Source organism: Haliotis rubra, unplaced genomic scaffold, assembly GCF_003918875.1.
Source record: "Haliotis rubra isolate DU_JTF1 unplaced genomic scaffold, ASM391887v1 Scf1618, whole genome shotgun sequence".
Classification (NCBI taxonomy): domain Eukaryota; kingdom Metazoa; phylum Mollusca; class Gastropoda; order Lepetellida; family Haliotidae; genus Haliotis; species Haliotis rubra.
This window is the reverse complement of record NW_025765579.1, coordinates 1-27,981: the sequence shown is the minus strand read 5'-3', so window position 1 is coordinate 27,981 and position 27,981 is coordinate 1. Positions and strand designations below refer to the sequence as shown.

The 27,981-nt window shown below is 38.8% G+C and overlaps 2 protein-coding genes across 2 annotated transcripts; both read right to left on the bottom strand.

Moving 5' to 3' along the window:
- Positions 1-97: 97 nt before the first annotated feature.
- Positions 98-8,418, bottom strand: LOC124271614 (cysteine-rich venom protein Mr30-like). The gene is made up of 10 exons (XM_046706766.1): positions 8,358-8,418; positions 6,408-6,442; positions 5,480-5,644; positions 5,296-5,386; positions 4,572-4,720; positions 3,517-3,600; positions 3,306-3,328; positions 2,749-2,837; positions 2,310-2,408; positions 98-117 (listed from the first exon to the last, which is right to left on the bottom strand). Exons 1-10 carry the CDS (start codon positions 8,416-8,418, stop codon positions 98-100), a joined length of 816 nt encoding a protein of 271 aa, XP_046562722.1.
- A 14,677-nt stretch (positions 8,419-23,095) lies between these two features.
- LOC124271611 lies at positions 23,096-25,364 on the bottom strand. Its single transcript, XM_046706765.1, has 4 exons — positions 25,290-25,364; positions 24,589-24,752; positions 24,085-24,326; positions 23,096-23,715 (listed from the first exon to the last, which is right to left on the bottom strand). The coding sequence occupies exons 3-4, from the start codon at positions 24,305-24,307 to the stop codon at positions 23,096-23,098; spliced, it is 843 nt and encodes a 280-aa protein (XP_046562721.1). The 5' UTR covers positions 24,308-24,326; positions 24,589-24,752; positions 25,290-25,364.
- Between the last annotated feature and the right edge of the window lie 2,617 nt (positions 25,365-27,981).

Genomic DNA, 27,981 nt, shown 5'->3' with positions numbered 1-27,981 from the left:
ATCTATCAATATGAAGGTATTGGTCCTTAGAATGGCACTTAGGAGTTTGAGGCCATTATGGAACTATTCCTACAATACAAATCAAAACCTCCATGTTCTAGTGGATAATGTGACTGCCTGGAAAAGTAGAAGGTCGTTGGTTCAACAGTAATCAACAGCATGAGCATCAATCTACGCAATTAGCGGGTTCAAACAAACATCTCAGTATAAACTGTGTGGGTTATCCATTTAAACTGTGTCATGGTTCTTAAAGGCACAATGTCACACATTTTCCACAATATTTTGGTCTATATTTATTTGGGGCATATGCACTCACTTTAGCTTCCTATTGATGCAATAAAACACTTATTATCCCTTACGACTTGCCTGAAGTCAATAATTGAAACTTCGAGGCGAACAGCTTCCAAACAGATAACACTTGCCATATATGGAATGTAAACGATTGCTCCGTACATCGAAAACTGTCTCAGGCGGTGTTGTCGGTGTTTGCCGAACTTATTTTAATCACAAGTGAGGTTATATGATATTCGTAAAGAGCGCTTTAAGGGACATAACTCTATGGGGTTAGATTGAAATAATGTTCGGCCGGTAAATCGAGAGTCGATTTAATACAACGTTGCATTAATTTATTCAAACTTTTTAATTTAATATTGTAATCTAAATACGTATTTTTTTTAAATATAAATAATATGATAGCTTCCCTGAGGGCTGTTAGTTAGTGTTATTGAGAGAAATGCATTATGTATTTTAGAGAAATGTGATATTGAATATCTAAAAGAAATAGAATTGACTGACAAATTTTGATTAAGATGTTTTGTAAAAAGATACACTTTTATGATTGGTTTAGATTAGTAACTGAGATTTTTAGTGGCTGTATCCTCAAAGGGGGTTAAAGTACTGTAAAATTATTGTCCTCCTGAGAAGATACGTAAGTCCCAAAACGTCCAAGGTAAATTTAAACCTACCACATTATTAAATTGTAGGATATATGTCATTTTAAATTATTGCTAAATTTGTCTACAATCGCTAACATTGTATTGATGTGTATGGTGTAAATCCAGCTAGGATTTCCTAGATGGTTCCTAGTATGGTGATCTACCTTCAGTTGTTGGCGATCTATAGCCCATTTTTATACTGTATTGTCCAAATTTGATATCCAATTTTAAAGAGAGATGTTAGTTTTAATTCTTGATACAGTGATATTCTATTTGGTTTCCTGTCCTTCGTGTACAGGTTTTTATAATTTATTTGCGTTTTTTATGAATGTATAACTTTGAAAAGCACGATATGGCTGAAATATTGCAAATGTGACTATAAAGTTTAACTCACTCACTCACTCAGAGTGGTGTGACATTGTGCCTTTAACTATGGCTGGTATATAAAACAGTATGACAAATGTGGATAATATGGCGCAAGTATAAGAACATATCAAGTGGTATTTAGTAGGGGTGACTATTGAGGGTAAAACAACTATTGCGATAGCGATTGGCTATTGCAACATCTATTGCGATACCTATAGTCTATTACGACCAACTATTGAAATAGTTGTTTTTCTCCATGAATTGTCTCATTTTGAAGTCATTTCCCAAATGAATGTATAGTTTGTATGAAATAAAAACAAGCTGAAGTAGTTTCAGTCTCTTTTAATAACTGACAAGAAACTTGAAACCCAGTTCAAGTTTATTTTAGAAGTAACAGGGGCGGATAACTCTAAATCAAAGTGAACGAATCTGGTACTTCCTGTATTTTGCGCTGCGCATTAATCAACGGAAGTCAATTACTCAACTATCGATAGTCGCCCATACTATCGATGCATCGATAGTTTCTCGTTTCTTCCTTCGATTAATTGCATTCGCACACTCAACAATTGCAATTCATCGATAGTTCGATGCATCGTTACAGCCCTAGTATTTAGAGGTCTTGATTGCAATCTTTATTTGTCGCATAGACTTGGTGATAATTTGCGTACTAATTCGGGCCAGAAATCTTAATAAAGTAATAGTATCAATGGAGTGTTAATGGTGTAACAACCATTGGTTACTAGCTGTGGGATTTTCTTTCTCAGATTGCTTTGAAAATGCAAACATCTTTATGTCCCATTTGGTACCATCCAAAAATTATTCCAAAAGACAAAAGCACCATTTCACTAGTGATATATTTAGAACTTTCATTTAGCTATAGTGAACTGTTTTTTAGTTCAGCTAAGGAAAGGAACATGACAGACTAAAGGACGTTCATGTTGACATCTCAATGTAGTATGTGCGGACGGATACATACGTCATCAAATCTTTGGACTGATTGTCACGTACCTTTACTGCACGTGTCTCCAGTCCAGGTTCCCGTACACATGCACGAGCACGTGCTTGTGTCTAGAGAGCCGCCATTCAGGCATAGTTTGTCTCCACAGTCTATAAAATCGGAACTGCTAAACACAGGGCAAATAAAATGTGAACATTTGAAAACTTTACCTAAACGTTAGATTTTCAATTAGCTTGAAACCAGCCGTCGACGTAGCGTTTGGGTCGGTGGGGTATCTCGTCACGCCGAAGGCCCGGGTTCGATTCCAACATGGATACAAAATGCGAAGGCCTTTTCTGGTGTCCGCCGCTGTACGGGAACATTGCTAAAAGCGGCGTAAAACCATACAAGCTCACTCAACGTAACGTTTAAATGCAAATGCCTGTTGGATTATTAAGCTTCTTTCATTAGAAATATTTGTACAAATCCAAGTTAAATTCGAATACTCACCACAAAGGTTATCGGAGCACTTGCCCGCGGGACATTTACTGCAGGAGGCACCTTTCTCGAATGGAGATTTAATGTCAGAGGACATCTGTCTGCAAGGGCAAGAATTGGTTATTTTAGAACAAGTGAGTTATTTTATAGTCCAAGCTAGTATTAAGCGATATCTTAGTACTTCAGCATAGTAAGAGTAAAGCTGTAAATGGTGCAGGTCCTAGACGAGTGGTGCGGTAGCCTAGTGGTTAAAGCGTTTGCTAGTCACGCCAAAGACCCGGGTTCGATTGCTGACATGGGCACAATGTGTGAAGCCCATTTCTGGTGTCTTCGCTTCATTCGACTAGCAGGGCCACAATGTCACTGTTGAATATTTGTTTAATTTTTCAACTCATACTGTTGATACCTTTTTTGACAATGACAACGACAAAAAGCTACATCTCCTACAACTACGACTTCAACTGCTCCTTCGATGATTTCTAGGTCAACTACGACTGAGATGTTTCTGCTTACCACGACTACGACTTCTGTAGCCAACGTCAACCCAACCTTGTAGGGCCGCGTATTACCTGTTCACCATATTCTGTTGGTACTTCTTTCACAATGACATTTCACTCCATCTCCTACAACTACGATTTCTACTGCTCCTTTGAGGACTTCACTTTCCACGATGACTAAGATGTTTCCACTGCCCAAACTACCACCACTACTACTTTGATGGACACCAAGCCTTCTTGTCGCGCCGCGTATTCCCGAACCTGAGACTACTTACCCCATGGCATAGTTGCAAACCTGGTAACGGCCATACTTGGTGGGACAGATGGCTTCTCCACACCCGACCCGGATGGCTCTGTACCCTACAACCTGCACATATAAAAATATGTGCTAGGTGTAAATTTATACCATTTTCAGAATCACTTTACCCTACAACCTGAACATATAAAAATATGTCCTATGTGAAATGTGAAACATTTTCAGAATGAACATAAAAATTTAATCCAATTAATGACCAAATATACAAAAAGTGGACACAATTTATGGGAATGAGTGAGTGAGTTTAGTTTTACACCGCAATCAGCAATATTCCAGCTATATGGCGGCGGTCTGTAAATAATTGAGTCTGGACCAGACAATCCAGTGATCAACAGCATGAACATCGATCTGCGCAATTGGGAACCGATGACATGTGTCAACCAAGTCAGCGAGCCTGACCACCCGTTAGTCGCCTCTTACGATAAGCATAGTCGCCTTTTGTGGCAAGCATGGGCTGCTGAAGACCTATTCTACCCCGGATCTTCACGGGTCCACAATTTATGGACGACAGTGTCTACATTTTACTGTAAAAGCGACGTTTCGGTAGAAATCCTGATGATGTTGTCAAGCAAGACTGACTAATGAATATTGTACAGAATATATATGTAAGGCGACTGGTCAAAAATAACAACTGCACATGAGACAGGTTGTCCGGAATGGGTTATCTAATAACAACATGTTGAAGTATGAAAAGTTGGGGAGATTATCACTGGGTGAAATTGCCTCGATGCTCATGTTCACATTACGACTCTAGTCCGTTTGGCTCCAAAGCGGACCGATCAATTGAAATGTAACTCGAAAACTAATAAACATATAATACTCAATGAAACGCTGATCATAATCAAAACATCAGACCAACTCCGAGAGTTTTTTGCAGAATATATTTCTTAATAATAAAAAAGTTGTTTAACAATCTATCATTAAAATATTGACACAGTTCACTATTTGTTACGAGGGACGAGTGCAGAGAAAGGGACAGCCAGGTTAAGTTAGTCTGTATCAGTGGAATCTGTCCGCGTTACCTGGGTGTAGTGACCAACTATCTTTCCGGGTTCAGTCGGTCCGACGCCGTGTTTGAAGAAGTCCACCTCCGAATGCCACCCGTCCACCCCCTCCATCACTGACCTGTACCCGGCAGCTATGTTCTGACCAATCACCACCCCAGGCATACCTGGGAATCACAACTGCTGAGTAAGCGTGTTTACAAAGCGTTTTCCACTACAGCGGCCTGTTAAGTTACCCAGCTTTTCATATTCTCGGTAAAAATTGTTACAAAATTGAGTCATTTTTAAAAGAAATACATCTTGCAACAAAATATTCTTGTGGCAGACAAGTGACAAGTTATTTTTAATACAGTCTGAAGCATATTTTCTCGTGAATACCCAATGCCAAGCCGCGATGGCTGAGTGGGTTAGATGGCTGATTTTGTGTACTGGAGATTAGGTGCCGGACTCTGAGAGTGTTTTTTCGAATCCCGGATAGGGCTCAATTTAACAAAAGTATTAGTTTGTGATCCCAGATATAACATATACTGGACCAAATAATTTTAATGATTGATATTTTATCAGTGTGTCAGTGAATAATAAGATCATTATTCATAATTTCAAAATTTACATATATCCCTAACTATTTTTGTCCAGTATATGTTATTTGTTAGTAAAAACGCAGGTCGCCAAGTGCAAGGTTCCTCAAAATGGTTTGAGAAAGGACACATAGACAAGCAAAGACTTTTGGCAATGGACATACTTGGGACTGATCTTGCAGAGTAGTGGTCATGGCCTGCATAACACTGACGGGCCCACTTCCCAGCATACACCGCCAGCTCGTCGTCCCAGACCTGCAGCATCACCAACATTGTCATCTATATTTTGTATACATACAAATGGGAAATAAAAGACTTAAATTAAAACATTTAAAAAAAATTACCAACCAGTTTGACCAGATTGGTGGCAGTTGGTGAGACGTGACTTCTGTAGGTGTTATGCCTGTCCACTATGGCTTGTTTGTCCGCAGCGGACAGTGGGGCTTCCGTCCCTATGTCCACCAGACACAGGGTGTAGTGGGCGTGTCTGGCGAGGTAGGCAGGGTCACATCCCTAGGAGAGACATTGATAAATGGGATGGGGTGAAAGGAGGTTGAACTTTTCTCTAAATAGAACCAGTTTATTCATATCTATGTTATTTGTAAATATACTCATGGAAACAAATAAGGGAACACATGAAAGCAAAAGTAATCCTATATTCTTTTCCAGGTTTCTTCGGCTGCTTTGTATTGCACTGTGGGTGAAAAGTATAAAGGAACACATGTCCTTTTCATGTGTTCCTTTATTTGTTTCCATGAGTATATAGTACGCTTATTAATATATTCGATTCTCGTCACATATGTGGCTGGATTGTGTAAGATCGATTTTCATGACGTATATAATTGGATTGTCTGAGATCCATCCTCATGACGTATATCACTAGAATATATGAGATCGATTGTCATGACGCATATCACTGGATTGTCTAAGATTGATATGAGATCGATTGTCATGACGTATATAATTGGATTATATGAGAAAGATTCTCATGACGTATCTCATTGGATTTTCTGGTGCCATTTATTTACAGACCGCAATCATATAGTGTGGCGGCAAACAGACAAATGAGTGTTGCCCTTCGACATAGAGGTACAAACATCAACAGGCACACGCTGGCACACGCACACGCACATACATGCATGCATCTTGCTACATTAGCACGATGACATTATACGTGAGTTAATCCTCATGTCGATATGGCTGAAATATTGCCGATGTGACGTTAAATAATAACTCACTCACTAATCCTCATGTCATCTTCCCTTTTGACACGTACCGACTGAACGATGAAGGTATGCCTCGCGAGAGACCCTGCAGCGAAAAAAACACAAAACGCACAATTTTAGGTGTATTGCTTTTCCACAAATACATTTTTACAATTAGAAGCGACACCATTAATGTTAACCGTTTAAGAAACTACACCAAAGTCACTTCTAACTGCAGTAGAGATTTTTTTCATCCACATATCGTATTCTTTTTTAATACTCCTAAATGACTCTTAAATGCAAGCCTCTATCCTCCGAAGAGAGTACTTAAGACCACGTCATTTTCAATGTATGTTGCCATAGTTATATGGCAATGATCATTGCCAGAGTTATAATCGTAGAATGTTTGTATTTTTAAGTTATGGCTAAATTGCTCAAAATTTGCCAACAGCTGAAGGGATGTTGTAAATCCAGCTCGGTTCCATGCAGGTAGCAAAAGTACTGTAAGTCCCCATTATGCTGATCTGACCCGTGAAGATCCGGGTTAGAATATTGATCTTCAGCAACCCTTGCTTGTCGTAAAAGGCGACTAACGGGATCGGGTGGTCAGGCTCGCTGACGTGGTTGACACGTCATCGGTTCCCAATTGCGTAGATCGATGCTCATGCTGTTGATCACTGGATTTTCTGGTCCAGACTCGATTATTTAGAGACCACCGCCTTATATCTGGAATAGTCCTGTGTGCGGCGTAAAACTAACCTCACTCACTATTATGGTGATCTACCTTCAGTTGCTGGCGATCTAAGTTTTAATTAATTTGTGATATTCTGATTGTAATACTGTCCTTCGCTGACAGATTTTTAAAAGTATACAATACATGTATTTATTCTAAGTGCATGTATATGACGTTTTGTCGTCACGATATGGCTGAAATATTCTTGATGTGACGTAAAATTTTAACTCACTCACTCACTTAAATGCCTCTCAGAGACGTCAAATCAATACAGTTAACGCTCATGTACTTTAACCCTATTTATTCAAAATATTTATGCTATTTTTCATGAATGGAGAACTGAAACTGTGCAATAGAAATTTCCTTTTTGACAATAAAGACTTATCTTATAATCTATGACTGAAACACTACCACGCAAGCTGTTCCAGTCAATGTCACATAGAACCGTCACAGATGCCAACCAAGAACAGCTCCTCGCCATGATTATATATAGACAAAATATCGGTTTCACAGACAGTACTAATTAAAAGACTGACCTTGACTTGGAAATAGAGTAGCGCCTAGATTCTATTTGAGTAAATTGCAAACGGCCTCATATTATTTCTCAAAAAAGTTCCATGTAGAAATATTAAATCTTACACAAGGAAAAATGTCTTGCCGTCTGATTCTTCCAATACATCGATGGAAAATCAATATTTGTCCATCTTTAAATTTCACTTTTAAGGGATTTCTACGGTTTTAATCGTATTTTGTTTTATGCAAATGTCATGTTTTTCTTTAACACTACCATATGTAAACGCTAACTTAACGCAGTCTGTATAATGCTTACAGACCAAACGGTCTTAACGGTTCTTTACTCGAATTACTTCGTGTTTTGTTCAATGCTGCGTAACTTTGAACAGAGCAAGTTTATCCTTACGACTTTTAACTATTGCTGCTGCTACAACTACTGCTACTACTACTACTATTACTACTATTACTACTTCTACTACTGCTACTACTACTACCCCTGAAGATCAGGTTTAGAACTGCTGCTGCTACTACTACTACTACTACTACTACTACTACCCGTGAAGATCAGGTTTAGAATTGGTGGATGTCATCAAAGTGGTACACTTGCATCTTTATCTTCTATGACACGTTAATTCATTCTTGTATGTTAGTGCCTTCGTAGGGGTAAACTCTCCTCATCGCAATAATAATATTTTATTTGAGATTCGAGACAACCGTCTTACATCAGACAAGTTTCCATGCAGTGCTAGCACTAGTATACCATTCTCTCACTCACCCTCCATGTTGAGAACAGCTACCACCAGCATCAGAAACACAGCGTTCCTCATGACTCTCATCCTCGTGTTCCGGACACACCACGCCAACAGTGGCTGTGGCTTAACTCCTTTAATACAGTATGATACACGTGGTATCAGTATGTTGATTCATAACACAGTGATCACCAGGTGTCGAAACCTATATGAGATATGTATTTGTCAATATGATCAAGTACGATTGGTTAAACGTATTCAGTCCGACTTCGATCGTTTTCAGTATATATCGATATATGCAATACAGAAGTATCAATGTGGAGGTTGGATTACAGTGTGCGTTGGTGTTAATATTAATAATATTTGAAGAAATATTTATAAAGTTTGATTCCAATTATCATTTATAAAATAATAGACTCACTGGGTGAGCTAAATGCTGTTTCTTTGTAACGATAAATATTATTTCTTGAAACAGAAAATATATTATCGATTGCTTCCGCCATTTCGGAAGAAAGCAGACGCGCTTCAAACTGTTTCAAATTCCGAATGAGCGATCGGTCGGCTTACTCTGAGAGATTCATGTCTTGCAGCACCATTAATATTAGCAAAAGAATTTGGTAACTCACCACCCGCTAATACATCCAGAGTGATGAGTATCGGTGGGGTAGCCTAACGGTTAAAGCGTTGGCTCTTCACACCGAAGACCGTGTTCGAATCCCCACATTGGTAGAGCGTGACGACCGGAGTCCCCCCGCCGTGAAGTTGCGGGAATATCGATCCCCGACCGCGTAAAACCAAACTCAGTCGTTAGTCCAGATGATGATACTTGTTGGTCCCATCGCCTGGCCGCCTCCGTGCATTAATGGTTACAACGTCCGCCTGAGAGCGGAAGATCGGAGTCAATCCCCATATTGTACAATGTGAAGCCCATTTCTGGTGTCCCCGCCGTGTCATGTTTCAATATTGCTGCGGCGTAAAACCAAATCTCAGTCAGTCAGTCCAGAGTGATGAGTATCTGGCTCATCTCCATCGTTGGACCGCCTCCGTGGGCTAATGGTTAGAGCGTCCGCCCGGAGAGCGGAAGGTCGCGGGTTCGATCCCCGACCGCGTCATACCAAAAGACGTTAAAATATGGTACTTGTTGGTCCCTGCCTGGCGCTCGGCATTAATGGGTACAACAAGGACTGGTCGGCTCGGAGTCAGTATAATGTGTCTGAGTGGGGTATTCATGCTCCACTGCAGCATGGTATCTCAGTGGGCTAGCACTATAAAACCAGCTTCAGTCTGGGCTAGTACAAGCAGCCGAACATACACATACACACGCATGCATGTCGTCATATGAGCGAAATATTCTCCAGCGCGACGTTAAACCCAATTTCACCTCACCTCACCTCACCTCACCTCACCTCACCTCCATCGTTGGCTATGAGGTATCCCGTGATCGTATTGTCCCTGTTACGGAACAGTGGTTGATGGCAGCTATTCTTTTACGTGGCATGTTGTTGCCCAATGATACGCGTATGGCGATTATGTGACAAAGGAAGTTGAAGTCAGTGGATGGACGACATTAAGGGAAGAAGAAAGTATTATCAGCGAAGAGTGTAATAAAAATGCCGGAAATTGAAACCTCAACTCCAACCTGTCAGTTGGCTAACAGATACGTGAAAGCGTATGCCCACTGCTCAGATCATGTTCATCACTGGATCGTCTGGTGTAGTGCACATAAGAATTTTAATTCAGATTTATTTTCAAGAATTACAGCAATTTATAAACTTGTACTTAGAACAGTGTGTTCAACCAATAACTCGAAAGGTTTTCAGTTTTGGTAAACAGCTTCTAAATCTTAGTCTAAGAGCTGTAGTTCGGTTCGATTTTAAGTTTTTGTTGTGGATCTTCAGCAACCCATGCTTGTGGTAAGAGGCGACTAACGGGATCGGGTGGTCAGGCTCGCTGACTTGGTTGACACATCATCGTATCTTAATTGCGTAGATCGATACCCATACTGTTGATCACTGGATTGTCTTGTTTAGATTCGATTATTTACAAATATAGGTGGAATATTGCCGAATGTGGCGTTAAACAACAAACTTTCAAATCTGAGGACCACCTTCTTTGCTTTAAGCAGAGGTGCAGTGCAAATTTTGATTATGGTATCTTTCATTTAATTATTTTTTCAAGAAGTGCAGGAATTTAAAAATCTCAACCAAGAATCATTGGTTCAACCAGTAACTTGAAAAGTATTGGTCACAGTGTTTTCAAATTTGGAAAAAGTTTCCTTGTCTAAATAATGTCTATTGTTGTGTTAGTACTGTAGTGGGAAACATGTTTTTCTTTGAAACACAGTGTTCGCATCGAAACAGTATTAGTTAAATACACTCTATCCTGATGCAGTCTTTGCATACCCAAGAATCTGTGTCAAGGGTATCACACCACGCCTGAAATCACCCAACTGTAAAATGGTGATAGATAAAGAGGACCTGTAGCTTTAAACTTGTCTACGCCAGTTAGGTTCAAGGATTCAGAATATGTCCCTCTGGATTCATATTATTGGAAATTATGTCTTTATGGTTATGTAAGTTAATAGCATTAGGAAGACCGTTACAACTACTTTGAAAATGTGTCCCGCGATTGCTTCTAGATACAAACGTAATTCCCCATCTTCAGTGAAAACACTTCAGTGATCGATTAGCCGTTTGTTAAAGTAGACAGGAAAACTGTTTCAGCAATATCACCACAATCAATATATTTTCAATGCATATGCAAATTTTCAGTAGTGATATAAAACACCTTCATAGTTAATTTTTAATGTTTATTAACCATAGGTACAAGACGTATGTGTTGTGTGGAGTTATATCCCTTTACTTCCCTTTATTCCATTGCGAGTCACAATTTTAACAAAATAAACATTGTATTCCAAGAGATGTATTTACAACATAAGCACTCACAAATCAGAATCACATGGCACTGCATTATACACAATACATTTCAGAAAAGTTGTAACTAATCAATGAACTTTGAACTGAATGTACAGGTTTGGGTAAGCATTCTAGCCATATCAGGGCAGCAGATTATGAATGTGTAACTGAACTGATCGTGTCAACCAGTTTCTCCCGAGAGGACACTTTAGTGTGTACTCCGAGTGAGACAAGTTTGTCTCTCAAGTCAGACACACTCAGGTCATCTAAAAGTGATTTGGTACTGGGGACCATATTGCTGATGTCACATTGTATACTGGCCCTTTTTGCGCTTCTGGCCTCGTGTATCCAAGATTCCCAGTACTTAAGCTTATGTTTAGTGTAGGGTCGTTTTGATCGTGCCAAGTGTGATTGACTTTCCACACGCTTTCTTACAGTCATAGTCTCAAGGGACCATCTCACCTTTGTGTTTTCTGCAGATAAATCCGTTTAATGTCATCATTCATTTTGTCTGGAGCCTGTCCACTACACCTACCAATGTTCCCGTGCCTCGACATAAACACAGGAACATGGTACACTAAACAGTGCATGTAGGGCGTGATGTTCTTAGACAAGCATCCCTTCCTTTTCTCTCCTATTCTAAGAATCAGCTGTATCCACTCCCTCGCCATGTGGTATAACTTGTCGTGCGCTGTTTGCTCTCCCCGCTAACTACCAACTTGTAGATGTCCCAAAGCCCTGTCCAAACGTTAATAAGTCCATCTCCGCGTCTGGTGTCAGTCGACTGTGAAGTTTGTCAGACAGTTGATTCAAAATACTCTTCTTGCTGTCCCCTGAAAGACTTGTCCATTTTAGTCCTTTCCCGTCCCTATCTTCCCACACATTACAACGACACCCCACAGCTTCTGATGCTTTCCAACTATCCCATCCAAATATCTAGGTTACAAGCCCTTGCCTTACCTTTACGACGTTAAAGCCAACTTGGTTAACTCTTTATCCCTTGCTTCCCCATCCTGAATAATCATTCTTTCCAGAACGTCCGTGATTCTCATCAATAGATGTAGCTCGTCCAGGACAAGATTGTCGATACCTATTTCCACCAGTGCAGTATGTTGAACACCAAACTGGAGCTTATCTGCGTGAGATCTTATCTCCTCAATTGTCCTGCACATAGGCTAGGTAGAATAGTACAACCAGTCATGCGTCATGTTGTGTCGGTCGTCCTTGTGCACTTTACACAGTGGACAAGCATAGATGTCACGTCGAACCCCTAAGCCTAGAACTAACTGAATCATTTTCATATCATCCCCAAGGAAATCTCGATCTCTATACGTTTGTCCCCAATTTGGATAAACTTGGCCTCAGCGATGGAATTGACTTCTTCAAATAATGGAACCAGAGACATTTTGAGGTTGTAATAGTTCTCTTTTTACAGCTGACAATTGCTAAAGTGTACTGGTTATTTGATGCTTGTTTGATTGTGTCATCTACGATGTTAAATGAGAAAACTACAAAATTTGAGAGGCTGCTAACCCTAGTCCCGTCCCCTTAACTTAATCTTAACGTTTTCTACATATGGCCGAGACTCTAAATACTCCCCAACGCTAGATTCAAGCTTCATGTGTTGTTATCTATAATGAAGGGCATTAAAATATTCAGAAGATAGAATCGCAAGTCCTATGGCATGACGAGTAGCATGCCCTTGTTTGCAGGGTTGGTAGCATATGAAAGTGCATGAAGCGCCAAGTGGACTATGGCACAAATAATTGGACATGGTGAGCTTTATGGAAGGAGAAAAAGTAACGAACACAGTCAAAACGTGTACATTTATATGTATATTAACACACAAAAATAGTTTAAGAACATTTTATACTCTAAGCACTAAAACTTTTATGTTTCAGGTGGAAGGAAAAGGTCAGAGCATCACGTGATCTACACGGTAGAAACCGTATTTCTTCCGACCTCCAAGCCCACTCCGACTCCACCCAAAGGACTTCCATGGGGAATCTGTTTAATGCCTGCAAGAAACACAAGTGGCACCATGACCCAAGAGAACCATACACATATCCAAAAACACAAACAGCATGCACACTTTCAGTAATCATTTGCTTCACTTCTACTCCCCAACTACGAAAGCCCAGACGACCAGACGAGTCAAAATGATTTTTTGAATTATCTGTTTTAAAATTGGAAATAACCACTTTAGGGGTTGTGTTCTGCGTCTATACGCAGTTATATATGTATTGTTAGAACCCTTCATCAGCAACGTAACTTAGGGGAACCCTTTGCATTGTGAACACCCCACCATGTTCTGCAGGGTATGAGAAGGGAGCTGTTGAGGAATGACATGTTGTTACCGCTGATACCCCAGATTTGCTGTTGGACTTACATAGTGCATTGTCTTGGGACAATATGTTTCACTGCTCAGTATGGGTAGGATGTTTGATTGCCTTTTTTATGGTTTATTTCGTTTTGCTAATTTCCTATGCAAATCCTTTTCAGATGCAGGCAAAGTACAGCTGCTGTGGGTCGGGGATGTGTCGTATCACCCACCCGCAAGGAGCGGTTATAACCTTGGACAAAATTATTCAGTTCCGTCAGTATATTCTCTCCACATTTCCAATTAGACATCGCATTTTGACACGAGAGAGGGTGAATATGGAAAACCGACAAACCCGGCAAAAAACCTTCCCATTATTGCCGTCAGTAATTATACACTTCCCGAACTCGTCTCGCTAAGAGACAATTTTCCTTTTCATTTTGGTTTCGTCAGAGATTTCTTGTTTTACGTGATTGTGCTACTGTTGTGGTCGGGTTTTTTTTCCGGCGGCAAGCCGAGAAATGTTCGTAACATTTTAGTTTACCGCCATTAGACAATGGCACTGTGCAGTGAAATTTCAATTTCACTCACCTGGTTGTTCTACCAGCAAGAGGTCTACGTAGCCTCGTCAGAAATAGCGAAAAGTGACCCCACACTGTGGTGGGGGATATTGATTCTTGCTTTTCAAATATATCCCCCCGCCCAAAGACGGCCTTTCTTATTTAAATAGACGTCCTTTACAAAAATAGACCGTCAAGAATGGTGGGACGAGCTATAATTTATACACTGGTATTTTGTAAAGTAAAGTACATCAGTAAAGTAAAATCATGGTTGTCAATAGTATTACACCACAAATTAATGACTAAATATTTTAACAGAAAGACTGGTGAAAAACAAACATGATTCTCATCGTCCCATTTTGGATGACGTGTTCAAGGATGGTGGCAATGTGTAGTGTCACCGTAAACAGAAAATCTCTTCCGATTACAGGAATTAACTCAATACTCAGCCTTCGAGTACATTCAGTAGTAGTCTTTCCTAAACAATTAAATGTATTTTCTGATTCACTGTCATGTCTTCGTTGCAAAAAGTCATGTCTTCGGATCATGCCTTAATCTTGTTTTGTGGAGGATATTCACCCCGTGAGGAAGGCGCTGAGGAGATTGGCTGCCTTCTTTAGTAGAGTATTCTCGTAGATTCCTCGTCCAGTGTGTGTGTGTGTGTGTGTGGTGTGGTGTGTGTGTGTGAGCGTGCTTGCGTGTTAGTTAGTGTGTGTGCGTGTGGCAGTGAATATGTAGGTGTGTGAAGTGTTTATGAAGTTTGATCGGATGTAGGGGTGTATGTGTGCGAGAGTGCTTGATGCATGATAATGTGTAAATGTGACAGAATGCGCTCTCTATGTTTGAAGAGAGAGAGAGAGAGAGAGAGAGAGAGAGCGGGTGATATTCTTCTGTATCTGTGATGTACATGTGATTTGCTTGCCTGTTCTGATGTACATGTTTTCATGTTGGCTGACACGTTTGGCTGCCTGTATAATCCCCTGTTATCCCATCTGCCCCTCTTTGGTCTGTTTTGGCTACATTTTTGGGCTTTGTTTTGGACACACCCTTTCGATCAAGCATCTTTTGGCATACCCTTTGGCTGACATTTCTTAGTTTATTTCTCTTCTAATGAGAGGACCATTCTTCCCTTTTGGCCCCGATTCGGATACTTTCTTTAAGCACATGCCATTCTATTTCTTGATATATAATAAATATTAGTGAATGGTATACACATGAGTCTGTTTTCCTTCCTTCTTTGAATCTACTAAGAACTAGGGGACAGTAACACGGCAGGAGAGGCAATTGAACCAAGCCTGTTTTATCGTTATACAACTTCAAGTTGCTAAAAGAGTAAACTAATTAACAAATGAAGATATTGAGGGGTCGTTTGCTCTATCCCTCTGTGTTGCTGTCTTCTAGCCGAGTGTTTAACAAGTTCTCTGTGATGGAAATGACGGAGTCTATAGTCGTGTGCAGCTGTAGCTACAAACCTGATGTCGGAAGTCTAGACATTTTACGATGGCTTCACGTACTTTAAGTTTCAAGCACAGGTGATAATGATCGAGAGTGGTCTCCCTTCACTCTTTGTGGCTGTTAAAGCGTCACCTCGTCTTTAGTGAGTGAGTCGGATTTTACGCCGCTTGTAGCAATATTCCAGCTGTATCACGGCGGGGGACACCAGAAATGGGGAATCGAACCCGTCCCTTCCGCAGGATGAACGAACGCTTTGACCACAAGGCTACCCTACCACCCCACCTCGTCTTTAGATATTTGGACATATTCTAAGACTGAAAAGAGGGCTTGTGCTCCTCGTCTAGTGGTCATTTTCAACCCAGGTAATAGACGTATACTTTCGGGTCTTGCATGATGTTGGGACATTTATGGTGCTCATTACGTTCCTGATAGATATACCCGTGAAGATCCGGGTTAGAAGTGTTCTTCAGCAACTCATTCTTGTCGTAAGAGGCGAGTAACGGGATCGGGTGGTCAGGCTCGCTGACTTGGTTGACACATGTCATCGTATCCCAAATGCGTAGATCGATGCTCATGATGTTGATCACTGGATTATCTGGTCCAGACTCGATTATTTATAGACCGCCGCCATATAGCTGGAATACTGCTGAGTGCGGCGTTAAACAACCAACCAACCCTGATAGATATAGGCTACAATATTGGATGAAGAAAACATAGTGGTGTTTGAGAAACGTTAACCAAACCCACAAATACAGCCATTTTGACTAGGTCTAGACTCCCCTTGATATTTTAGACACGGAAATCGCCATGACTTCAAAGTGAGTGAGTGTAGTTGGCTCTTAGCAACAGAATGGTTTTCACACGTTTTAGTTGGACACGTATCATCTGAAACATAAAGCGAGTACAGAAGGAGCACGTTACTTTTATGTCACGAATGGAAATTAATATTGTGTGTAGCTGTATGCTGGACGGAACACAAACATGATTCAAACATGCACTATTTATTGTGATGATGATGACAATGATTGCTACTACAATTACTTTTACTTTTACTGCTGCCCCTACTACAAACTACCACCACTACTACCACTACCATTACTACTACTGCTACTACCACCACTACTACTGCTACCACTACCACCTGTCAGAACAGGTCGGTCATTACAAGCAACTGCAGGTTATCACGCTCTTTGCCTTACAATTAGACGCCTTGCCTTGGCATTCAGATGAGCGGGAATATGGATGGAATATTATGTAGCCGGGTTTAATTTCTTGATTGAATCGTGCACAAAATTAACAAACTGATCGCGCAAGCGGAATTTAATGAGCTTTAAGTGTATTTGAAGGAATGGATGGACCGGTCTCTCTTATCCAGCTTGGTCGGGCCGATGCACAAAGGGGAGACCACTCTTGTCAGACTATTAGCGAGCGTTTAGCAGCCAGATTTTACCCAGCCGAATTGCGTAGCTTATCTTTCCGCAGCAATTAGTGCAGCTACCGACAACCTATAAATGTACACCACGAGTTACAGACCAGCAGACAGTGCCCATATCAGATGAATGGACTTTGCTAGCAACTACTTACGTTCACCAGTTTGCCAGTTAAAACTCGGGGTCGAAACAAAGACAACATGCACTTCTTTTTATCACCGACGGAAACCATGGCACGGCTGGCAAAGCAGGATGTGCTTCCTTATTTGTAGTCGTTTTCATGTTTGTTTACAGTTCTATGGAAACAAATGGTCCCTGTCGAAATCCTAACCTCTATACATTTTAACTTGGTGCAAATGACCTTAACGTATATCCGTCCATTAGAACCGGCACTGCATGTAGTAGCCTATACTCTAAATTCACGCCGCGGCCATTTTGAAACTGAAAACGAGGGCTTGGTCCGCAAGCAGTGAGGATGGCTTGGTCGAAGAATCTCGAAAGTGTTCCAGTTATTTCCCAAGAATTTATTGATCGGTGGGCTAATAATACATGTAGGATACCCAGACGGAAGCAGAAAAAAGGATATGGGTTATTTGTGGAGGGCTACATTCACGACATAGAAGGTAAGTAAAAAAATGTTCTTTTTCTTAAGTAGATAGTCCAGTTTTCGAGCAGTAGTTTGGTATGCTGGCCAGTGTGCATGGTGTAGTCAGCTTGGTTACATTTAGGACAGATCTGGGTTATCTATATTTTCTCTGGTATGTCTTGTAATTAATAATGTACTATAATAAAAGCTTTTGCAAGATTTTACATTTTTTGCAGCTAAATTTGACTCCATGAGCAATCAATGTCAAATAAGGGGGAAAAGCTTCCCCTCCGTGAAGAAAAATGATCCGCCATACAAGCTAATGGTTTGGATACGAGTTTAAGTTCTTCATGTTCTTGTTGGCATGAATGCTTTTTGTATGCTTGTTGTTATTCATGCATTGTCAATTTTTCGGTTTAATAGTTTGTGTTGGGTTATTTACAAAACGGCTACTGACCAGAGCGTCCACAAAAAATGGCCAAGACGTCAACAGTTATTTCTTTATTATCATTAATGCATGTATCAGGGCTCCAGATAATTTTTCAACATCAGGGTACGTACTCCTTATTTTTTCAGTATAGGAGTACTGGAGTACATTTAGAGTACTGAATGGAAAATAATGGCGTATCAGTAATCTTGTGTTTTGTTTTATATATGCACCACAACATTGCTGCTCTTGTGTAAACAGGTCAGTAAACAATAAAACAATTTCAGAAAAATACGTCTGTAAATGATTTTAAGACCTGCTGTGGTGCGTATCTGCTACGTTTTCTAAATTGTTTCCCTACCGTATCGTGCATATTTTCTATCCGTACATACGCCGATACGGCCCTTATCTAGAGCCCTGATGTATAGACCATTATTTACCGTTCCGCAGATCCTGCTTAATACTTGATGATATTGTGATCGTTTATATACCATTAGGGCTAGGCCATAACAAAATAATGTCTTGTTTCACATCACTTTAAACAAAACAGGCTAGGGGGTGGGTGGGATTTTATTTTCCTTTGTTTTCTTCTATGTCAATATAGCACTTAAGAAACATTTTGCTCATCAGTTATTAATGAAACTTTAAAATGTATAATTAATAATGCAATAAACTGGATTCTTCTGATAAAAATGTGATGTAACTCGTTGTGACCAATTTTCTTTCCTTTCAATTCTGAATATTTATATTCATCCATATTTTTACTTTCAGATTTCTCTGACACTTCCTGAATCTGCATCAGAAATACAGGTCACAGGAGCAATATGTGATTACAAGGCGGGAAGGGGACAGTGCTCTCACTGCTTAAGGTCTGCTATTTTCTATTTCCCATTTTTCAAAAGCTTGGACTTAGAGCAGTTCCACCTGTGCAAAGCAGAACTTCATTGCCTCAGGCCTGGCAAATACCACTAAGGACTGATGGTCTAACCCCACAAGCTGTGGATTCACTAACTGTAAATAAAGTTAAAACAAGTAGTGAAATGAAAAACAAGGAAGAGGAAGAAAAAAGGTAACAGAAGGTGTAATACCAAAGGTATACTGTCCTGTGACACCCATACCTCACCAAGAATTTTGTAATGACTTGGTTAATCAGCTTTCATCAGTAAACAGTAGTGCACAGATATTGAAAGTCATCCATTCATACCAAGAATGCATCGTGACTGATTCGAATTTGGTCCAGTACCTCAAGGATCTGTGCTCTCATACCAACAAAACCAGTCAAGTTGACCTCAGATATCATCAACCACTTGGACCAAATGACATTTCCCGATTTCATATTGCCTCAACAAGTTTCCCTATATTCAACCTGTCTCACTTATTCAGGCTACAATGTTTTTCATGGTCTTTACATGGACAGATCCTTTTGTTTAGAACTTGAAAGTCTTACACGAGAACAAAGTTTTAACAGAACATGGCATGACGTGAGGAAACACAGAATTACTTCATCTGTGTTTAAAGATGTGTGTGTTAGAAAGAATGATTATGAGAAACTGGCTGATCGTATGCTAAATTTGAAACCAATCCAGACAGCAGCTATGAAGTTTGGGACAGAGGAGGAACCTAAGGCAGCAAAATTGTATTCTGAAATTACCAGCAACAATGTGTACTTGAGTGGATTTGTTGTAAATCCAAGTTGTCCTCACCTTGGCACTTCTCCAGACCGCATGGTTTATGACCCCACTTCAGACCCTAATCATGGATTATTGGAAATCAAGTGTCCAAGCAAAAAAACTTCTCGGCTTGTGACTTTCTTAGAAAAAGACATTCGAGATGGCACTTTCAAACTGAAAAAAGTCATAAATATTATTATCAGGTGATAGGACAAATGGGTCTAACTGGAATGACCTGGTGTGATTTTTGTGAAATGTGAGGAGGATTTCCATTTGGAACGTGTGGTATTTGATGATGAAAAATGGCAAGACATGAAGTGTTTGCTTGATAAATTTTATTTTGAGTATTTTTTGCCTGCAGTCTGTACTAAACTGTCTAATATTAAATAGATATGTAGACATGCTAATGATGTTAGATGTCTAGAAATCGCTAGTCAAGGAATAAAATAGTATGATGATGTGGAGATACTCTCAGTTTAGCAATGTTGGAGAAATGGTTTCTCACTAAACAAGGAATGATGTTGAAAAATATAACAAATATTTTGATGTTTTTGCACATTTTAATGAAAATGACTTCATATTGCAATATACTGTCAAAATTGGAATTGATTACACTTTTAGCAATACTTTTCATTCCGCAATTTTGGATTTAGTGGTTATGTAACCACTATAATATTACAAGTCACACCAACATCTCATCTTATAGGCCACTCAGGTCTTGCTTTGAGTTGTTTTGCTCTGTTTTGGTACTTAAAGTCGCATCAGCGATATTTCAGCTTCTCACAACTACTCCGACACATTATACTGCCTCCGAGTCAAGCAGTCCCTACTCTTATCCCCTTAGTGCTGACCATCTAGCTGAAAAGCAGAAGGAATACCAACTTTTTACACAGGGATGTACATGAAGTTGGGTATTTGATGGTACCTGGGACTCATACTCTTAATTTTCAGGGGTCATGGCCAACAAAATGGGGCTCCCAAACACTTACACCATACAATAACAGTATTAATACTAATATGTATCATGATCATCACATTGTTACAGTAATTAAATTGCAAATAATACCATAACCCAGCTAGTAGCAAACTCAGGGATAACTTACTGCCACTTGATTAGAATTTTTACCAAAAGTATTTGGGCTTTTTCTGCATCCCTGTGGACGAGCTAATAAATTTTGTCGCGTCAATTGTCAATCGTCCTGTAAATCCCTGTTTTTGTCTTCAGGTATGACACAGTCTGGGGATTTGAGAGTAGAATGCATCTAGAATTCACATGCCTAACTTAATACTACATGGATAATGTGGTGGGTTAACATATAATCTTACTTATGGAAAACACAACTTCATATGTATGTATGCAAATCTTTTGAGTGTGATACAGTTATTTAATGTCTTCAGGTATGACACAGTCTGGGCTTTGAGAGTAGTATGCATCTAGAATTCACATGCTTACCTTAATACTACATGGATAATGTGGTGGGTTAATACATGTTATTTATGAAAAACACAACTTCATTTGTAAGTATGCAGATTTATTAGAGTGTGTTACAGTTATTTAATAAACAATTTAACTACCAATTCAATGAACAGTTGTCTCTCATCATTTACATGTCTTTAGAGGGTCGGAGCACCAAAACCCACAACACAAAGTGGAAGTCATTGTATGTCTGATTTATGTAAGTTAATTCTGTTTTATTTTGGGGGCAAAATATATTTATACATATAAGTATACTTGAGAAATACAGGTGAGTAATGTGAGATGACTTTCAGCAATGTTTCACCTACATTGTCACTGAGGCTCCCGTCTCCGAGCTGCACAAAAGTACACTGCACAAAGGTTTCAGGATTAGACTGAGTTTGGGAGTGAAATTGTTACATGACTTTCAGCAATTTTCAGCTCTATCAACATTTGGTGTACACAGAGAGAAGAGACATGAAAAGAAAGTGAAAGCAAAAGATCCCCAGTTTAGTCGCCTTTTCAACAAGCAAGGGGTTATCGAGGTCATATTCTTGCTTAGTGTCTGAAGACACTTCCCAGAAATCCAACAAGGTTCATAATAAGACAGACAGACAATTTTATTCATGTATTTAGGCCAAGGCCCATATTACAATATTATGAAAAGTGTGTTAATGCACTGCCTTCCTGTTTAGATTGCTAACCTGAAATTGTTGCACCTGAATTTACAAATAACTGTTCTTAGATGCCTCTTGAGATACAAGATTCAACATGTAACATTGTTTTAAATTGACAATACGTTTGGCACTTACTCGACTGTGAAGTTATAGAGTGCCACACTTGACTCAAGGAATCAAATAATCTTTGTTTAAAAAGAGCAGTAAACATTTCAATATTACCAGTGTCATGTCCAAAGTACTCCAAAGCCAAACTGAAATTTCTCACATGAGACGCCCAGGTCTTTCTACCCACATCATCTAGATTCTTCAGCATTAAATAAGACTGATAAGGTCATCTAATTGGATTATTCTACACCAATACTTTGTTGGTTTTAACATATAATTGCATTGGAGTGGTACTCTACCACATTCACCAAGTGCCATAACATCACACATATTCTTATGTAGCCTTAATATCCTCTTACAAAAACTGGTGTGTACTCTTTCGATGGTTTTACAATAGTGTGTACCCCAAAAGTCAGCTCCATAACAAAAAATTGGAACAAGCATTTTATGAGATATTGTAAAGGCATCAGTACAAGAAACAAAACCATATTTTCTCTGATAGCTAAATAAGGACATCAGAGCCTTGTATGCCTGGGCTGCTGAACAGCTTTGTTCTTTTGACCATGACAAGGTTGGTGTGAAAACCACCCCAAGGTATCTATAGTTGTTAACAACATCAATTTTTTGGCCTTTAAAATACCAATTCTCATAAGTTATTTAAAGGACCACCTCTTCGAAGCACCATGATTTTAGTATTTTGTACATTTACCCTCATACCAGTTCTTTCACAAAATTGTTCTCAGACGTTTATTTTTATCACAATTCAAATGATTTGATACTACATCCTTACTATTAATATCCACAGAGTCATTAGGAGCTGGCGAAAACATGTACGTTGCCATGCATCATGTATCATCATGTTCATAATTAGAAAATTTACCATACTCAACAGTTACAATTTCACTTAAAATAATGGTCCTCGAAAATTTGTAAGAATTGAACAAACTGTCCATATCTGATTGATTGATGATGCTAGGGTGAGAGGAACAACTCCATCAAATATATGATATTCTTTTATACGCCTGATTGCTCTTTCCACATGGATTCTTAAACGTGCAATTTCTTGGGTTTCTGACACCTCTTCTCCACTGAACTGTCCTTTATGGTCAAAGAAATGGGGGATCACTAAACTTGCTTGTTTTTTCTCAATAAATCCTGTATCAAAATCCTTTATCAGCCATTACCTCATCACCTGGCTCCAGAAGATCCACAATGCCACATCTACTTGTGATTTCCTTATCAGAAATTGCACCGGTATATAAAGTACTAACAAACGATAAAACTCCACAGGGTGTAATACCTATCAGACCCTTAAACGTTGTGTGGCTCTTGTACGAGGAATAAACCTCTGAGTTCAATACTCTGGAACTAGGAGTCTGCACCTTCACCTCTGTACAATCTATGATGACCCGTGTCTTGGGATACCAAAGTTTGAAATCTCTTGGCATGTTACTGTCAATTATTGAACGAGTTGGCCAAATCTTGATACTTCCTAGCATCACATACAGGTAGTTGGCCCAAGTGATTAATATCCTACTGACTGATGATTGAGACACATTGAACCTAACTGCCAGATCACGTTCAAGTAGTCCTTGATGCACTCTACATAAAAACATAAAAAACTGATCTATCAAGGGCAGTGATTCGTTATGGAATGCACTTGTTTTCAATTTATCCATGTTTGATGAATGTCTCTGCATCTGCGTCCACCTAATCATGGTAGTAGCTGTGGGCTGTAGGGCTACGAAGACACTCTTGAGAGTTGCATAGTCTTTAAAACCTGTGTGAGGAAAGATAATATATATTAATTATTATATTTTTTGAATTTTTTTGAAGATTGAAATATACTTCAATAGCTTGTTAATCCAACACTGTTCAGCCTACTCCGTGATCAGTTAACCGTTGGTTGTCCCAGGGTTTTTACATGTAAAATGCAATTATGCAATATACAATAAATTATTAAAAATGTGTTCACATTATTAAATACAAAATATATGAAAAATGGTGGCTACAGATAAGACCTGACTGAGTTTGGTTTTACACAGCTTTTAGCAATATTCCAGCAACATCACGGCGGGGGACACCAGAAATGGCTTTAGGTAAGAGTCTGTGCAAGAATTATAGGTGATACAATGAAAGTGTGTGATACCTGTGTAGAAATTAATATTCTGAGGATCATTGCTGAAACGCTCCAAGAAAAACAGCTTTTGACTTGTCTCAAGTAGTTGCTGCTTAAGTACTTTCAATTCTGCATGTGCAGCTGCAAGTTGTTCATCAATTGGCTGAGGGGTTATGGTGTAGTCATGATCCATGGAAGCTAAGGGTACTTCATCATGTGAACATGGCATTTCTCCAGCAACCTGAATTTCCATTGGCTCAGGATCAATCTTCCTGAAACAAATTTTAAACAATATAAAGTCACCATCTGTCACTGGAAAATTCTGTGCATATTTTGAGAAAAAGAAATTGTTTATCAATTATTTGTATACTTTACTCTTAGGGTCAGTTGTTTCATTATTAGAATTACATAATGTGAATTTTCTACCAAAGTCTCAAGAAAAAGCATGTATATGTATCATAAAATTGCTGTCTCAAAATAGTGATTACATTGCACAATAATCCCAAAGAAAAGCAATCACAAGCCAATACTAACTTCAATGATCTTCTTTGTGGACCTATCCGTTTTGATGGGGATCTCTGTGTCCATGGAAAGAGGCTAGGAACTGATCCTGGTAGTAGCGTTCTCTTTCCTATTAAAGTACGACGAATATCACCTGCCTTGAAATGAGATGAGCAGACCCTTGTTTTGTCAGAAAGCTGAAAATATGATAGGTGTATAGATCTATTATATGCATTGTCTTATAATCAGATTACTTGTAATGATAAAATTATGTGTGTGATCACTACCGTCACTAATGTTAAACCCAATCTTTGATGTACTGAAGATGGCATAAACTGTTATTATCATGTAACACAAAGAGCTTGAGGTGGAGGAGAATTCTTCTCCAATATTGGCTGGGATTACTTTCTGGGTCATTGAGCAGCTACAAAACCATTCCTTAGTGGTTGTTGTAAACACTAACTTGATTATTTTTATTAAATATTACTGTGTACACACATATGCTACAATCATGTTCGACTTGTAACCCTATAATTTGTCCTTAATTGTGTTTAATTCTCTAAAACTGCAAGGCTGGTCGCCCTTTCAACGCATTTCCAATAGAGCCGATATTCCGAATTGGGTATCTCATATTCATAAAAATATTACTTTGGGATAAAAGTATTGCAAAGTGAGTAAAAGAGTATTTTAGCTGCTCGGAAACAATCGCACATGTTGAAAGAATTGATATTTACCTTGAAATATGGTCCGACATCTCTTCTTATCTTAACAAGCCATTCTTTTCTTAAGTTCTTTTCAGCAGGGATTCTGTGAAAATGACAGCTGTCCCTCAGTGTCATAACGAGAATCATTAGTGCACATCGGTACACAGCAATGCAGGGCCGCCATTGTTTGTGCACCAAGCCTCGTTCTGAGTTGAAAACATGGCGGGCGTGAATACAGCCTATTGAGACGCCTATTACATCACGTGTATTTCATATTCAGCTTCGAAAAATGCATCACTGAATTCCCCATACATTTTTAGAATCGAATTGCAACTGGTCTTTGCTCACCTGGGTACCAACTGTCTAGATAAAATGAGGACGAAACATATTGGGTGTGAAAACGAACGCTATGATTGAAAGACTGCGCTATGTCTGAAAATGTAAAACAAAGACAAATTCCGATTTTTACACTGCGTAGCATTTTCTGAAATTTTTCAACATTCATCCGTCTATTCATTGCTTGCAGTGGCTCAATACCTTTGGAATATGCGCGGAAAGAGTATCGTAACTTAAAGCAAGGAAATTATAAATGGATACAATGCAATGATTTGATAATTCATAAGAAATTGTCAAAGTTTCCGTGCAGCGTGACGCCATGACTGACGCAAAATCACGAGGAACGACAACAGTAATTATCTGCATTTCTGGCTTTTCTCTTACTTATAGTGAAAACGATAAAAACATATAACAATAACAACAGATCGTCAGAATCATTCTGATTACTTACATGTCGTATTTATGTACAAACGATCCCTGAATCAATGGAAGGGTCCTCGCAAAATCCTGTGTACCTTTTGTCAGCAAAGCCGCCATTTTAATGTGAGAAATCGGTCATGGTAGTGATGTCATACGTCAACATTGTTGTAATTTCTTTGAGGGTGAAGGTCGGTTGAAAAAGAGTAAACACAATCGCCTAGAATCTTTTCCGATTACACCTGGGTCAGTATATTATGGTGTATATTTTGGGTATAGTTCAGATACTTTTTCATGAAACTGACTTCAGTATCTACATTTAGCCTTGTTCAATATCATATCATGCGTGCATATAGGGTTTACGGTGTTTTATTCTTTGAAAGTTTTGATTGTTTGAATCATATTTACATAAGAAATTCGATATTTAGTGCAATACACCATATTCTAAACCTTTACACAAGTGTTAGAAGATCAAAACGTAGCCATAACTGCAACTACTGTAGTTCCTATGATGTATAATATTCAATTTATTTGGACTAATATTGCAATTTCATATGAACAGGTTAATGAACGGAGATTTAATTCAACCTTATATGTAAACTGATAATATTAATGAAAAATGATTTATATATGGTAAAAATTTATATGCACACATATTTAAAGCTGAATGTCTTTGTTCATTGCATAATTTTGTGTCGTTTTATAGACAAAAGAATGATGCATATTAATGTGGCTTTCAGGTGCGCCGGTTTGTTGGAAACATTTTTATAATTTTCAGCATTGTTTCTGATAATATAATCAATTCATATTCGATTAAATAATATTGTGATGACAGGATATCAAACTCTAACTACATTTATAGGAAAATTGTTGAAAAACCATCTCATGTGTTATTAATTCGGACAAATCTTACATCCAGAGTCTAATATATAATTTCCATATATATAAAAAGCTATCTTTTGCATCTTTCATTGCATGCATACGTATGAAAAGAAATAGCTACATAATCATAAACAAACAAAATTCTTATCCCAAGCAAAAATATTCGGTGTTGTGAAATATTATTCTTATTTACGTTAAGTTGATGCCAAACAGGTGCGCGTGTTGTTCACAATAAGATACGCTATCAAACCGTCTAATTGTTGATATATTCAGGACACTATTTAAATGGAAAAATCAGTCATTTTATGTTTTGTCTAAAGAAGATGTTAAATTCTGACGTAAAGCAGAGACCTTTTATACAATTAATGGGCATTAGGTGAGATATCTACTAATCAGCATACCAATGTCGTCTTTTTCCGACGTCGCAAAATGCATAAAACAAGCAATGACGTCAACTAAAATGTTGTATTATTTTTCAGCAATTTCATTACATTTGAAGATATGGCAGGTATTCCTGGTAATAACGATGCAAAATTAGTCAGACTACATCTGCACAAACAGGAGGATAAGTGGGAATCTAAGAACTAACTTATATATCGGATAGGGCCATCCAAATCGCTATTATGCAATTTCTCATGTGCTTTCAAGTTGTAATTTCTCTTGTACTGTGAACTAATAATTTCTTAGCAAACCGCATCCACGGCTCACATTGGGGAACTTTGAATTGGGAATAGTTTGGTTCACCATAAACATAAAATAACGAAAATATAGGGTCCGTATCCACAACAAATTCTCAACAAGTGATCTGATACATTGACTAATGTTAAGCATAACGGAGTTAGCCCCTTATCATTATACGTATGACCTCCCTGTCGTCGTTTGACGTCATAGAAGAAAATCCATTTTTATTTATTGCGAGTCATTTTTAATGTTGAGCGCATAACGTTATGCACAAGCACATAAACCCAATTCATATATTAATCTTTATGTCGTTCAGATATCAGGCTGTATTTTCTTCACCACACTTTCCGTAAAGAAAGCCATATTAAAATTCGTAGCACGTGCTTTATCGGTGCGCGACATAAAA